General features: G+C 39.2%; 1 protein-coding gene across 1 annotated transcript in view; it reads left to right on the top strand.

Moving 5' to 3' along the window:
- The window catches only part of LOC125228657 (transcription factor SPT20 homolog-like 1), a 35522-nt gene extending 19518 nt beyond the window's left edge, over positions 1-16004 (top strand). Inside the window, 3 exon segments of the mRNA XM_048133312.1 lie at positions 294-428; positions 10780-10975; positions 15991-16004. Of these exon segments, the coding sequence (XP_047989269.1) occupies positions 294-428; positions 10780-10975; positions 15991-16004 (345 nt within the window).
- The last annotated feature ends 1251 nt before the right edge of the window (positions 16005-17255 follow it).

Here is a 17255-nt window from a genome sequence, read left to right on the forward strand (position 1 = left end):
CGAAAGAGATATTATCGTGAGCGTTTCGTGAGCGTTTGTGCATTCGGCTACGCACACTGAAACTGTTGAACAGCGCGTCTCGTGTCGTCCACGCATGGGATGGGCGCTTCAATTACATTACTGAGGGTCTACCGCCAGCGCCTAACACTAGGTTCAACTTGTTGCTACCCTGCAGCACTTGTAAATGCTCGTAATCCTGTGTTGAGAATGCAAATTGTTGCCCTGTACATTACCTTGGGGACAAATAATATATGCAGTATCTTGCCAAGCTTTATCATACAATATCGTTTCAGGTCCTGGGAGGCTACACCTGCGAGTCGAACGAAACGACGAACGTTTCGAGTAGCGAAAGCGCGCTGCTCGACCGCCTTATGGCGCCCGAGCCAGCGCAACCGCAGCCGCAACCTCAGTCCGTGTGTCATGTGCAGGTGTGTAGCAAATATGTGTCATGTATAGACGTCAAAGATCGTCACTACTTTGAAAAAATCTCGTATCTCACACTGCTCCTCAAAGTTAAAACGCAGTAAGTCTATATGCATTGCATACATACTTATTACAGTTTTCTTTTCATTGACAGAAGAAGATACAAGTTTTTTTCAAAGTAGTGACGATATATAACTTCGTATAGACAGATAAAGTCTAAGAAAAAAACGTACCTCAGTACCATACAGAAAAAGGTACGGTGGCCTAGATGGCATTACACCTTTGGGGTACGCTCAGCTAGATGGCTCTAATATTAACCCTTAATTTGGCAGAGACTCTGGTGACATAAATTTTCCGATTTTACTTAATATATTGAATAACAGGTATTTTTAAAGCGTCCGAAAAATATTTAAAAAAATCTAGATTTATTAGTTTTGGAAAAAAAAATATGTCCGCCACAGCGGACTCTGCCAAATATTGGGATAAATTAATATGTCCGCTGAGGTGGACACTGCCAAACATACGGTCATTTAAAATAAACAAGTATTTCTTAACATATATTTATTTTAAAAATTAACAAATATAATAATTTTGTATGAAAATCAAACTGACACATATTTATAGTCAAATATCACTATTTTAACTTTTTTCCGACTTTTTGGCCAGGTTGCACAGGCCGTGATCACGACAGACTGATGTGACAGTGATGTCCCAGCAAAATGTCGTCGAAGATGTAAACAACACAAAACTACCCGAAATTAATTATATCAATGTTCGGGGCAGACAAAGAAATTATAAATTTTGATCTACCCGGTTTTCTTTAATGTTTATTGCCCCTCGCGCGACATGTAACATTCACAATATCCGCGCACTACGTATACCTAAAAGTGCCAAAATTTTAACTGCTTGGTCCAGCACCACACGCTGTTGGATTAAATAAAAAATCTAAGCATAAAAGCAGGCCACCAAAACAAGAAAATCAAAATAATAAACAAAACAATATAATAATTTGTTACAACACGTGTCACCGCAACATTGGCATAGTCCGCCACGGCGGACAAATCGTATTTAGTATATATTTGGCACTGTCCGGTGCGGCGGACAACTTGTTTAGATGATGATTATGAGTATTAGAAATTGAGAAATAAATTGAAAACATAACCACTTGCAACTATTATGTAATATATTTTATTATTTATACAACAGAAATACCCTGTTCTTACAAAAACCAAAAGAAAAACGCATAAATATTTTGCTAAAAACAGTTGACTTCTGATGCCGTGCCATCTTGACGAGTAACTGTCAAACGAGTGTTGACAGTGGTCAAATAGTATTTTTATACAAAGCATGTATCATAAAAGAGTCTCTTTCCATATGTTAAATTAAATAAAATTCTACCTAAAAAGCGAAATATTTTTTTTTATCACCTGTCCGTCCCACCGGACTTTGCCAAATTAAGGGTTAATATTTGGCATTTTAACACATATCGAGCTAAGAATATGGACCAAATTGTCAAAACTGAGGTTCAAAAGTTTAAACCCTTCGTCTGTGTTTGATAAGGATCCTAACATATGGCATTGGACTTTAAAAATTTATGTCAAGTTAATTATTTTATGACAATTTTTTGACAGAAACAGACGACGGGTTAAACCTGTGTCAAGAGATGGCAGTCTATGCACTGTGATTAGTTACCCCGGCCGGCGAGAGCAAAAATGCGTTGACAGCTTAATAGTGCGAGGACACACACTTTGGTCGATGTCGATAAACAGTTCACGATGTTCAGTTCAGAACACGATGTACTGGACCACCGTTATGATATGCAGAAGTATTAATTATTGTTGTAAACAAAATTAAAACCAAGTGTTTGTATTTATTCAGTATTTTATGTAATTTTCGTAATATACAATTATCATTTTTTCTAAATTTTCTGATTTTAAACTCCTTCGCCTTGCCGATAAAATCCATTTCATCCAACTAAAGGACCGTTTTAAATCTACTGTAGTAATCGGAGCAAAACGAAATAATTCATAGTTGTTATATATGTATGTGTGCTGCGCACACACTCGCCGCGCTAACTTACGAATACACGTCAGTACGCTAACAGCAAGCAGTCGTTTCACTTGTCTCGCTCCCGTAATCCTCGTATCTATCACTGGCGACGACTACCCACTTAGTAAAAAAAAAAAAAATAACGGAAAATGTCTAGTGCTACTTTCGGCTTATTATCTTCGTTCGACCACACTACCCAGACTTGGGAGTCATACAAAGGACGTATTGAGCAGTGGTTCATCGCGAACGATATTGATGACACCAAAGATGCGGGGGAAAAAGAGACGAGCGATCCTTCTTAGCGCACTCAGTGACGGCACGTACAAGCTTGCAGCGGACCTCGCGCTACCGAAGGTGCTGCAGACTGTGCCGTACGAAGATATCGTCAAGCTGCTGGACGACCACTTCACTCCGAAGCGCTGCGGGTTCGGCGAGCGGTACAAATTTTACGCCGCTATACAGCAGTCAGGGGAGACGTTTCCACAGTGGGCAGCTCGGTTACGCGGGCTCGCGGCACACTGTGGTTTTCTCAATGTGGAAGAAGCTCTTCGTGACAAATTCGTCATGGGAATGTTAGCAGGTCCGGAGAGGGAGAAGCTCTTCGCGCGGGACCTTTCTGTGCTCACGCTAACCAAAGCCGTCGAGTTAGCTGAAAGTATACACTGTGCGCGCGCGGGTGCTACGGCCTCACAACCGGTACAAATAGCCCAGGATCAGCTGTTTAAGGTTGAACGAAGCACGGCCGGGAGCAGTGGCGGAGGTGACGGTAAAAAAGAACAGTGTCAAGTGTGCGGGTATTACAATCACAAAACATTGCAGTGTCGTTTCGCGAAATCCAGGTGTAAAAAGTGTAAAGCTACAGGCCATCTTAAAAGGATGTGCAAAAGTGTACATTTCATGGCAGTGAACGCCGTGGATGAGGGCGATGACGATGATGATGATGGTGAGTGTTATAAAATTTTTAACATCCGTTCAAACAAAGGGGAGCCAATGGTTGAGACAGTTTTGATGTTAAATCGTCCAATTGATCTCGAAATTGATACTGGGGCAGCCGTATCTGCGTTGCATGTAAATACGTACAAAAAGCATTTTAGCGACGTACCATTGTTAGCTACAAAGACTAAGTTAATTACATTTACGGGTGATGACATTCCATGTTTGGGGGCATTACGCCTACCCGTCACTTATGCTAACCAAACTCGCTATTCCGAAGCCTGGTGGTAACGTACAATCTTCCAATTCACTACGCCCAATATCATTAATATCATGTATTTGTAAGATCTTTCATTCTATATTAAGCAAGCGACTTGAATGGCACTTTGAAAAAAATTGTATATTTGCTGACGTTACGACTGGGTTTAGAAAGAGTCGCTCATGTGTTGACAATTTGAGTCGCCTTGTGACGGACGCACAATTAGGTAAAGCAAAGGGTCTTATGACTTTAGGTTGTTTTATAGATTTGGAAAATGCTTACAATAACGTTGACATATGCTATTTAGTAAAAACATTGGATAATTTTGAAGTAGGAGCTCAAATATGCAATTATCTATGGAACTTCCTTAAGGAGCGTATACTTAAATGTGTCGTTGCAGATACTTGTATCAGCAGACATAGCGGTCGAGGCTTGGCACAAGGAGACCCCTCTCGCCTTTGCTATTTAACATAGCAACGATTAATATCTGTAGAGAAATAACCAATGTGACAGTTTCGCAATATGCTGATGACTTCGTATTATACATTACTGTCAAGAATGTTAATGATGGCATATTTGAGATCCGCTCTGCTTTAGACATGTTTAATGGTTTATTAAAGGAGAAAGGCCTAACAATTTCAGGAACTAAGAGCAAAATATGCGTTTTTGGCAAGCATATAAAGGCCGAAGCAATAGACATTAAAGTAAACGAAGTATCTTTACAAGTTGTTGATAATGTAAAGTACTTGGGGTTGTGGCTTGATCGTGGACTGAGATGGAAGCGGCACATTGATGAAATAACACAAAAATTAACTAAGTCTATCAATATTTTTAAAGTACTGACTGGGCCCCGTTGGGGAGTACATCCTAAGCATTTAAGACGACTTTATATAGCTCTTATTCGTAGCCGATTGGATTATAGCTGTTTTCTTTATGACACAAGTGCAAAATATAACTTATATAAATTAGACAAAGTCCAAAACCAATGTATGCGAGTGATAGGTGGATTCATCAAGAGTTCTCCTATACATGTTATGGAAAATGAATTGCATATTCCCCCACTACACATTCGCAGACTATATTTGGCTGGAAAATACTATTTGAAATCTAAATCCCTTCTCAATAATCCTACAATTAATGCAATTTCCAATTTATCTCAAACTGTGGACGGCGGTCGACAGTATCGCAATAAAACACCCCTTTTAGTTTCTGTTCACAATCATCTGAAGGATGTCCCAGTTCAGTCAAAAAAACAACTGGAAATGTTTAGTTTAGATACTTGGATAAATAATATTAAATTGTCTGATGTCATCAGAATAACGCTAGAACCCATTACCCAAGCCAAAAGACTGTACGACAAAAATAAACTCAAATCTAAATGCGCAAAGTATTTGGACGAAACATATGGGCTCCACTACAAAATATTTACAGATGGTTCGAAAAATAATAATATATCGGGTGCCGCTTTTTATGAACCCCATAGTACACTATCAGTTAAGTTTAGTATATCAGCCGATGTCTCAATTATGCAAACGGAATTAGTCGCGATCTCAGAAGCATTATCTTGGATAGAATCAGTGAATGGAAAAGAATTTGTAATACTGACAGATTCAAGGAGTGCCCTTCAGCACCTGGCTCGATGCACCTCGAATTATCGAGGAGCACCGATAGCCTACTCCATATTAAAAACAGTTCGCAAATTAAAACAACAAGATAAATCAATTACCCTTCAATGGATACCATCTCACATCGGTCTCGCAGGTAATGAGGTGGCAGACATTTTAGCAAATGAAGCGGTCAGCGACGGGATTCCATTTAGCATAGTACCTACATTTATGGATTCAATAAAAATAGTTAAAAAACATTGTAGGCAGATGTGGAGTGAATATTTTGATGACAGATCGTTAGATAAGGCGATATGGTATAAAACGACCCAGCCACAACTCTTAAGAAACCCATGGTTTGAAGACTCCTGCATGAGTCGACATGAAATAGTTTTAGCGTTTAGACTACGTTCCGGACACATTCCATTAAATAAATTTGCATATTTAATGAAAAAGGTGCCGTCGCCAAACTGTGACGAATGTGATATTTTGGAAGATGCATACCATATCATCATGGAATGTGTCCGGAACGAAAGTGCGAGAAAAGATTTCAAGAATAAAACCTTATTTGAAGTTGGGGGTTGCAACCAAATCTTGGGGCAACCACTATCTGAGGATGCAAAAAGTTTGTATAAACTTGTTGCGTTAGGATTAAGTAGACGATAAAATGTATTGTTTATATCTGTACAGAGCGACATCGTCACAACAGTGACAAAGCTCTTTAAATAAAGAAAAAAAAAAAAAAAAAAACCGCGGTAGCAGTACCATAAGCCAATTAGAAGAACGTTACGCATCATTATTTTCCGATAAGTTAGGACGATTTAATAAATATAAAGTCAGTTTACAGTTAAAAGAAAACGCCAAACCAGTTTTTATCCGCGCGAGGCCGATCGCATTCGCACTACGAGACAAAGTCGATAAGGAAATAGATCGATTATTATCTTTAGGAGTTTTAAAACCGGTCGACCACTCGCAGTACGCATCTCCCATTGTGCCTGTATTGAAACGTAACGGGGCGATAAGGATTTGCGCTGACTATTCAACGGGCGTAAATAAACAGCTGGTGATCGATCAGTACCCCTTGCCTACGGTAACTGAACTTTTTGCAAAATTGTATGGCGGGAAACAGTTTACGAAACTAGATTTATCTAATGCTTATAACCAGTTTGAATTAGATGAGAAGTCACAAGAATTAACTTGTGTTAATACTCACCGGGGGCTATTTACCTACACCCGTATGGTCTTTGGCTTGTCCTCGGCACCTGCCGTGTTCCAGCGCGCCATGGAGGGGGTGCTGGCGGGGGTTCCGGGCACGCTGTGTCTCCTCGACGACGTGCTCGTCACGGGCGAGGACACCGACCAGCACCTCACCCGGCTTAATGAGGTACTTAGGAGGTTACAAGACGCCGGCCTTACTTTGCAAAAAGAGAAGTGCGAATTTTTTAAAGATGAGGTAAATTACTTAGGTTACGTCATCGATAAGCATGGGTTACATAAATCTAAAAGTCAAAGCCATGGTCGACGCGCCAAAACCTCAAAATGCTAAAGAATTACAATCTTTTTTAGGATTAGTAAATTATTATAGAAGTTTCGTGCCGAATGCATCGGCCATTCTTAGTCCGCTGTACGACTTGTTAAAAAAAGGGGTTAAATGGACCTGGACACGGGAACATGATAAGGCATTCGTGGCTATAAAACAATGTTTAGCTTCTGAACAAGTTTTAACGCATTTTAACCCAGCAGCTGATATAATTCTTACCGTTGATGCGGGACCTGGTGGCTTAGGGGCCATTTTATCCCAAATTGAACCCGACGGTACCGAGCGGCCCATTTCATTTGCATCGCGTACTCTAAATGCTGCCGAGAAGCGTTACTCTCAGCTTCAAAAAGAAGCAACTAGTATTATATTTGGGGTACGAAAGTACCACCAGTATTTATACGGCAGGGCGGTACCGTTCACCCTCCGTACGGACCACAAGCCTCTATTGTCAATCTTTGCGTCGTACCGTGGCATACCGGAAGTCTCAGCAAATAGGCTTCAACGTTACGCAATGTTTTTAAGCGGTTACAATTATAAAATCGAGTACGTTCGGAGCGCGGACAACAATGCAGACTTCTTATCTCGAGCCTGTATTCCCGGCCAAGCGGGGGCGCGGGGGGAGGCCGCGCGCCATTCAAACGATATAACTGATGTTCCCGATCGAGCCTCGTACATTATAATTTACCGGTGACGTTATCCGAATTGCGCCAAAATACGGAGAGTGACACTATTGTGCAAAAAGTGGTCCATTATATTTTAAACGGATGGCCAAAAAAGGTTTCTGATGAGACCCTGAGACCTTATCATTTATGTCGGTTACAGCTGTCTTATGAAAACGGTTGCGTTCTGAGAGGTCACAAAGTGGTCATTCCAGCAAAATTGCAAAATATAATTTTAGCGGAAGTGCACCGATCCCATTTAGGTATTGTAAAAACAAAAGCTGAAGTTCGATCTAGGTTCTGGTTCCCGGGAGTAGACGCGGCATTAGAAAAATTGATAAGTGCTTGCACCATATGTATACAACAACGCCCCTCCCCCGCGCGGGCGCCGCTCGCGCAATGGGAATACCCGCCATGCGCGTTCTACAGGGTACATTGTGATTTTTTAGGACCAATTAACGGAAGCTCATATTTGGTTATAGTAGATGCATATACAAAATGGGTTGAAGTATATAATATGAAAACCAATATTACATCTTCAGCGACTATTGTCAAAATTTGCGAATTCATGTCGCGGTTTGGAATTCCGCATACATTAGTAACCGACAATGGTACGTCGTTCACGTCGCGCGAGTTTGAGGCTTTTTGTAAGTTAAACGGTATTTCACATGTCACTTCGCCGGCGTATAGCGCCCCCAGCAACGGTCAGGCGGAATCGTATATTAAGATATCCAAGAAGGGCATTAAAACCAGTTTATTGAGTGGCAATGGGGTACAGGATTCGTGGAAAAGATTGTTGAAGTATTTATTTGATTACCGGAATTCTGTACACACCACAACGGGGGTCTCGCCTGCTCAGTTAGTGTATGGACGGAAGTTGAAAACTAGATTAGATTTAATTAACCCTAGCACACCGTCACCCTCATCCCCGGCGCTCGCTGACATAGTACGTAAAAATCAGTGTTTGCAGAATAAACCTACAATGTACCGTAAGGCACAATGTTTCTCGGAAGGGAATTTAGTATTATTTAAGGCCTTCGAGGCAAATGGTAAATTTAAGTGGTGCCGAGGCACAATTGTCAAAAAAGTCGGCAAAGTTGTGTATATAGTTAAGGACAACGTTACTTTAAAAACATTTAAAAAACACAAAAACCAAATTGTTTTAGATAAAGGTCAAGATTATTGCGCTAGCTTTAATGACTGGGACGATGACGTAGATATCCGTACCGAGGAGACATCATCGGCCGGCCCGCCGCCAGCGCGGCTGGCGCCGAGCGAGGAGCTGCAGCCTGCCATGGGGAGGAAGGAGACCGGACAACGGCTCCAGAGTCTCCAGACTCACGCCCTGTGCCGTCAGACTCTCCCGAGCCTACTGCTACGCCCAGCGGGGCCTCGCCCGCAGGCCAGTCTGAAGAAGATGACGAGTTCCAGGAAGCCTTACCTGGTCCGGACACTGAACCCGAGACTCGATACCCTGACATACCTACGGAGAACAATCCCGTGTCTACCACTCCTCGGTTAAAGCGCAATCGACCTAAAATTAATTACAAGGCATTCTTCTAGCGATAAGTAATACTTAGTTGCAAACGTAATTGTTTGCTATTCTTTCGTCTTATGTATATTTAGAGTTAAGTATAAGTTAGACGTGTATGTAAGCTAAGGGGAGGAATGTTATATATGTATGTGTGCTGCGCACACACTCGCCGCGCTAACTTACGAATCAGGGTTGCCAACCGTACGAGGTTCCTCGTACAAATACGAGATTTATGGTCTTACGTACGAGGTACGAGGATACTATTAACCTCGTACAAATATGTACGAGATTTTGATAATATGGCCAATTGGATATATATTATTAGCATTTTGCATCTTTTTACACCATTTACGCGATGATTGTCTATGGCAGCTATCGCTTCAACAACCACACCGCACCGCACCTTGGAATGTTTTCACGAAAGTGAGAGCGAGAAAGTGTTATTTTTTTATCGCTATCACTTACGTGAAAAAAATCCACAGACGCGATGCGGTGCGATCATTTCTTAGGTACTTTACGGAGTGGTCCCGATAGTATAATATGCTTAATTTTATTTTAAACACGTTTTCGATGCATAATAATAATATTTTTTATATGTACGAGGTTTGAAAGTCTAAATACGAGAATTTTAGCTGAAACGTACGAGGAAGTTTTGCTTTACGGTTGGCAACCCTGTTACGAATACACGTCAGTACGCTAACAGCAAGCAGTCGTTTCACTTGTCTCGCTCCCGTAATCCTCGTATCTATCAATAGTGATTATGAATTTGTTCTGTATTAGGTAGTTCCACTTCTCTACCAGATATCAATTTATTTAAATTGTTTAAAGTTAAAATGCCAACGTTCTTCTTCAACACATTCTAATACTTATCCATATGTCGATAGATTAGTCGATATTTAATTAAGCACTAGGAGCAAACTCATTTTTGCTCTCGCCGGCCGGGGTATGGACTGATTACACATTTTACTTCGACAGTAACTCTCTATAATACTCGATCCTCTTTGACAGGCGTGTAGCGAATATGTGTCATGTGCAGGTGTAGCAAATATGCAACTACGAATACTGTCCCGATCGGGCGATTCTGGCTCCGTTCGGCTCGCATTGTGACGTAGTAATTATTAGGGTTGGTACAACTTGAGGTATGTACCTTTTCGCGCGCTATCACAGATAATTTACTTGAATACATATTATTACTTATTACTGTAATTTTGATAGCGTCGTGTATGAGAAAGGGATACCACGATTCGTCTCTGAACTGTTGACAACCCTTTCAGGTAGTCAAGTGACTTGCTGTACTTTCAGTAGTGACCTAACCCTTTACTGCATACGAAGTCATTTATATGGCCGATGTGATGTTGAACTTTATTTAGAACTATTAAAGATTAGTTTAAATTTCAAAAAGTATTTTTTTGTTCATTCTTTACACTTATTGTTGTTACTATTATTTATTCTGCGATACAACTTCTTGAGCTTACCGAGGAATTTAGTCAATTTATGTAACATATATTTATTGACGACTGGTCTGGCTCAGCCGGTAGTGACTCTGCCTGCTAAGCCGCGATTCTGGGTTCGAATCCCGGTAAGGGCATTTTTTTGTGTGATGAGCACAGATATTTGTTCCTGAGCCATGGATGTTTTCTATGTATTTAAGTATGTATACCATTTAAGTATGTATATCGTCGCTTAGCACCCATAGTACAAGCTTTGCTTAGTTTGGGGCTAAGTTGGTCTGTATAAGGTGTCCCGAATATTTATTTATTGATACAAAATTGTTCCAGGGCCTAAGCCTAGCCTCGCTCCAAGGTCTCCAAGGCATCCAAGGTCTGCAAAACGTGCAGGTCCAAATCCCGGGTCTGTCGGCACCCATCTCACTATCACTGAACGTGTCGGGCGCGCCGTCCGGTCTGCTTGTATCCGTGCCGCCTACGACGTCCGTCGTGCTTAATCAACCCTCCGTACTGTCTCTACCACTTGGTAAGTTTGTGATACTAGTCCTAGGGTCTGTCACATAAGACGAGTAACAACTCTTCTAGCGTACGTCGCGCGGTATGCGCGTATGTGCGAGAGAAAGATTCATCCTAGTTCATTCTCATCTGATTACATTTTATGTTGTGTAAATTACATATTTAATGACATTTAGATTCATATTATCTTTTTCTTCTGTGACAATTTGATATGTTTTCTCTGAAGAAGAACGACGTATTATTAAGCAATAATATAATTTATTGAAATTAATTTCCATAGAGTACTTAGTCTGTTCATATTCTTTGATGAATACTTTTGCATGTTAAATTGTATCTTGTTATTTAATGCAGTGCAAGATGTAATGTTTTGAAAAGAAGTTGCCCGCCGAGTTTCTTGCCGGTCCCATAGTGGATACCCCCCTCCCAACTGAGGGGACTGAAATCTTCTCGAGGCTGAGGCATATGGTTAGAGCCGGCGTAGCTTTATTTGACGTTCATATGCGCATTGTAATATGCCTAATTGAAAAATAAATATTTCATTTTCATTACATGTGTTGCGTACGAACACGGCGCGCACACATACATATCGCTTGGCGTACGTTTGTTAGAAGTGTTACTACTGTTCTTATACTGTATCTAAGCGTAGCCTATAGGGTCTATAGAACGCGCTAGTGTAGATCTGTGGTCTGTCGGCACCCATCTCACTATCACTGAACGTGTCGGGCGCGCCGTCCGGTCTGCTTGTATCCGTACCGCCTACTACGTCCGTCGTGCTTAATCAACCTTCCGTACTGTCTCTACCACTTGGTGAGTGTTTTAGTAGTGTCATGGTCTACTATTATTATTATTATTATTTATTAATCAGGCAGGCAGTTATAACAACTGGTAGTTGCCTGTATCCAACAATTCTTTCTTAAGATGTGTTCTTTAAATTTGTTAAGAGCGTTATAACATTTCGGCGTCGGGCGAAATTAGGTATTTTACCCGCCGCGCGAGCCCAATATGCCGACCCTTTCTAGCACGTCTTATCACTCGCTCGCACTACAATAATGGACAAAACAATCTTGATCCTTTCTATGGAATTTTGATAACAACCACAATCTACTATCTCGATATAAACTTTTGGTTTCTAATAAACATTATTTTGTACGAAAATACGAGAATATAGCGCGAAATAATATCAATTATGTTAAAATTTATTTAAAAAATTAAAGTAATAATTATAAAAGTAGATCCCATCCCAAATATTTGCTTTTGTTATATGATAAGTATTAGAGTAAAGTATAATTATATTAATATGATGATAAAATAAGACAAATACAATTCTAATTACTTCAAGGTGGTGCTCAGGGTCTGATGATGGAGCCAGATGGTGGTCACCAATACCAATGAACAATATGACTATACAACTTCGCGGTTTACATGTCATTCTAGCATTTTCACTTTCACATTTCAAGTGCATATACCACGAGTATAGGTTTTCGGGTGTGCTGATTTAAAAATTAATGACCGATTTGGAATCTGACATTGCTGACTGTCACTTTGACACAAAAGTCATCATGGGTGTCGTAAAATAGGTTTTAGGGGGTGCTGATTCCAAAATTAATGGCCAATGTGGAATCTGACATTGCTGACTGTCACTTTGACACAAAAGTCGTCATGGGTGTCGTCAAATAGGTTTGCGGGGGTGCTGATTCCAAAATTAATGAACAATGTGGAATCTGACATTGCTGACTGTCACTTTTACACAAAAGTCGTCATGGGTGTCGTAAAATAGGTTTTAGGGGTTGCTGATTCCAAAATTAATGACCAATGTGGAATCTGACATTGCTGACTGTCACTTTGACACAAAAGTCGTCATGGGTGTCGTCAAATAGGTTTGCGGGGGTGCTGATTCCAAAATTAATGAACAATGTGGAATCTGACATTGCTGACTGTCACTTTGACACAAAAGTCGTCATGGGTGTCGTAAAATTGGTTTTAGGGGGTGCTGATTCCAAAATTAATGACCAATGTGGAATCTAACATTGCTGACTGCCACTTTGACACAAAAGTCATCATGGGTGTCGTAAAATAGGTTTTAGGGGTGCTGATTCCAAAAATAATGACTAATGTGGAATCTAACATTGCTGACTGTCACTTTGACACAAAAGTCGTCATGGGTGTCGTCAAATAGGTTTCCGGAGGTGCTGATTTGAAAATTAATGACCGATTTGGAATCTTGACATTGCTGACTGTCACTTTGACACAAAAGTCGTCATGGGTGTCTTCAAAAAGGTTTCCGGGGGTGCTGATTCCAAAATTAACGACTATTTTGGAATCTCACAGTGCTAATTGTAATTTTGACACAAAAGGAATCATGGGTGTAGTCAAATAGTTTTTAGGGGGCACTGATTCCAAAATTAATGAAATGATTTAAAAAGTAATGACCGATTTGGAACCTGACATTGCACAGTACCCCTGGAAAGGAAACCTATTTGACGACACCCATAACGACTTTTATGTCAAAGTGACAGTCAGCAATGTCAGATTCCAAATTGATCATTAATATTGAGATCAGTACCCATGAAAACCTATTTGAAGACACCCATGATCACTTTTGTGTCAAAGTGACAGTCAACAGTGTCAGATTCCAAATTGGTCATTAGTTTTCAAACACCTCCAGATACCTATTTGACGACACCCATGACGACTTTTGTGTCAAAGTGACAGTCAGCAATGTCAGATTCCAAATTGGTCACTAATTTTGGAATCAGCACCCCCTAAAACCTATTTTACGATGAGATATGATGAAGTTGGAGGGTTGAATGGAGGTTAAGTAAAACTGGTCATTGTGAATGATGTGTGTTGTATTGTCAATAATCAATACAGGAGAGAGAGACAAGTAAAACTAAACATACTTTATATAGTAAATTATTGCTTACATGCTATTTTATTCACATACGTGTGTCACATGTATGTTGCAGACAGTAACGTTAAGTTACTGTTAAAGTGTTAATTAGGGATATACTACATCTCCCCGTAAAGTTACTCTTCACCCCCACAAAGGAAGAAAAAAAAAATGTGACATACGTGTATGAATTTACATTTTTTTTTTTAAACTTATTTATTTTAAAATAACATAAACTTATTTTTATTTCAAATACATCTTAGTGTTATTCTTATGAGTTATATATATCTGATCATTTTTGGAAATCTTAACATTAGGTGACATATCTTCTATAACCTCATAAGGTCCATTATAAATAGAATCTAATTTATTGCCTACTTGATTTTTCAAAAGTACTAAGTCTCCTGGTTTATATTGAACAGAATTCATTTTCTTATCATACATTAATTTTCTACTAAATTTACTAGACATTAAATTATTTCTAGCTTCTGATTGAGCTCTTTGTAACCTATACTTAAATTCTTTAGGATAACTATCATAATTATAGAGTGGGTCGACAGAAGAAATTAAATTATTGGGCAAACGGCAGTGTTTGCCGAAAACTAATTCGAATGGCGTATATTGTGTCTCGGTATGCACGGTGGTGTTATATGAGAAACACCAATAACTTAACCAAGTGCTCCAATCGGTGCGGTTGTTACTACATTGAATCCTAAGATACGCACCTAGATTTTTGTGTGTGTTTTCAAGCGCTCCTATGGTTTCGTGGTGATAAGCAGTCGAGTGTAGCTTATTAACACCTAATAATTTACAAATATCGCTAAATACACTAGACATAAATTCGGTACCTTGATCCGTTATAATGTCGCTTGGAATGCCATATCTTAAAACGAAATTATTTACAAAAGCTTTACTTACAGATTCAGTGTCTTTTCTTTCTAACGGGTATGCTTCTACGAACTTAGTCAGTTCACACTGAATTGTTAATACGTACTTATAGTTATAATTATCTATTTCTAAAGGTCCAAGTATATCTAAAGAAATTCTTTCAAAAGATGAGCTTGGTGTCGAAGTGATCACCATTGGTTCCTTAATGTACTTATTAGTGTGCTTGTTGTATTGACAATGTGCACATTTCTTAACGTACTCGTATACATCGTGGCTCATTCTTGGCCAGAAGTAGTGTTGCTTTATATTATTAAGCATTCTATTAACCCCCGCGTGTCCACTGGTGGGTAATAGATGGAAATCGTTTAAAATAACTCGTATTTCGTCTTTATCGTATACTTTTGTAACACCTCTTGTTACTAAGATCCTAGGAATATCACATTTATAGCTAGCTAAAAATTCATTTACTTTATGTGCATTTCGATAATTCTTTATAATTATAACTTCACTTATGTTTTGCTCCTTGCAAAATTGTTCTAATTCCCTCGCTAACACGCCTACGGTAGATAACGATCGGGATGTTAGATACATGCACGATTTGCTTGGTACGTACCAAAAATTTCCTTTACTACTCATTATTCCATTTCGACATGTCTTGTAGTTAGAGTTTAGTATTAATTCAATATAATTTTTTGGTGCTTTGATGATTTCCACCACTCTAGGTTGATCAAGCCTATCGTGTGCGGGATCATCTGTCACTAAGCTACCTTGATCACACGTTTGTTGTTGTTCTTGCTGCGCGCGTAACTTCCGTGATTGAGCTCTCGTTATGACTGATACAACGTTTGTCCTAATATTTTTTAAATCATCACTATTCATCGGTAAACGACTCAATGCGTCTGCAGCTGCATTGTTTCGTCCCGGAATGTATTCAATGTCAAAATTAAATTCCTCCAAATATAATCTATATTTGGTTAATCTGCTCGAAGGATCAGTCATTCCGAAAAGATAAATTAAAGGTTTATGGTCTGTGACAATTTTAAACTTTTTCCCATAGAGATATGGTCTAAAATGTCTTGTCGCCCAAACTATAGCTAGCAATTCCAAATCTATTATTGGGTATCGCGTTTCAGCTGGCTTAAGGTTTCGACTTGCATACGCGACTACTTTGCCATTAGAATTAGACAAAACTGCTCCTAAGCCTATCTTTGAAGCATCTGTATGTAAGGTAAACACATTATTTTCAGAAAAATCAGGGTAATCTAGAACTTGTGGACCTGTAAGTATTTCTTTCAATTTTATAAAGGCTGTTTCACACTCTGGGGTCCAGTTGAAAACTGCATTTTTCTTAGAAAGTTGATTTAATGGATAAGCGATGTTCGCGAAATTTTGAATAAACCGTCTGTAATAATTGGCAAATGCTACGAATCTTTTTACCTCATCTGTATTCGTTGGTCTTGGATATTTATTTAATGCTTCTACTTTTGCTGGATCGGGTTCTACTCCATTTGAAGTAATTTTATGGCCTAAATACATTATGTCTTTTCGCAAAAATTCACACTTTAATGGATTTAGCTTAAGATTTGTACTTCTCAATCGTTCTAACACTCGAATAAGATTATGGTTGTGTGACGTCATGGAGTTTCCTATGACAATGCAATCGTCTAAATATATGAAACATTGTTTGTAATTTAATCCGGACATGGCTATAGTCATAAGTCTAGAGAAAACACTAGGGCTTGTTCGCAGTCCCATGGGACATCGCTTCATTTGATACATCTTATCGGTCGTAAACGCTGTATACTTTCTAGATTCTTTGTCTAAAGCTAGTTGGTAATAACCTTGAGAAAGATCAAGTTTTGAAAAATATATACTACCTGCAAGGGAATCTAAAATTTCTGTTATATTGGGTAGTGGGAACTTATCATCCTGTATCTTATTGTTTAGCTGCCTATAATCAACAACTAACCTCCACTTCTTTTCTCCTAACTTATCACATTTTTTGGGAACTAGCAAAACTGGGCTGGACCACTCTGAAGTGGTCTCCTCTATTATATCGTTATCTAACATATTTTTAATCTGAGTTTGAAGTTCATTACGTAAAGCATGTGGTATTCTGTATGGCTTTACGTATACCGGACTTGAATTATCTTTTAACTTAATTTTGTGCTGTAGCAAGTTAGTTGTAGTTAGCTTGTCGCCGGGCAGATGAAAAACATCTGCGTATTTTGCGCAAATTTGTTCTATGCTTAATTGTTCCTCTTTATTTAAATAAGTTTCTAAATTTAAAAGATCTAATAATGTTTTTACTCTATCAACACTAATTTTCCTTGAATCAAAATTGCAAATATCAAAATGACATAATCTGTGTACATTCAAACTTGATAAATCTAAACTGACTGGCTTATCTGTCGTATTTAATATTCGTACTGGTATTTTACCTTTCTCTGGTCTTGAAATGACACCTGCTACAAAAACGCCTTCTTGCATTTCTTCCGATAGTACTACACAA

This window comes from Leguminivora glycinivorella, chromosome 8 (genome assembly GCF_023078275.1).
Source record: "Leguminivora glycinivorella isolate SPB_JAAS2020 chromosome 8, LegGlyc_1.1, whole genome shotgun sequence".
Classification (NCBI taxonomy): Eukaryota; Metazoa; Arthropoda; class Insecta; order Lepidoptera; family Tortricidae; genus Leguminivora; species Leguminivora glycinivorella.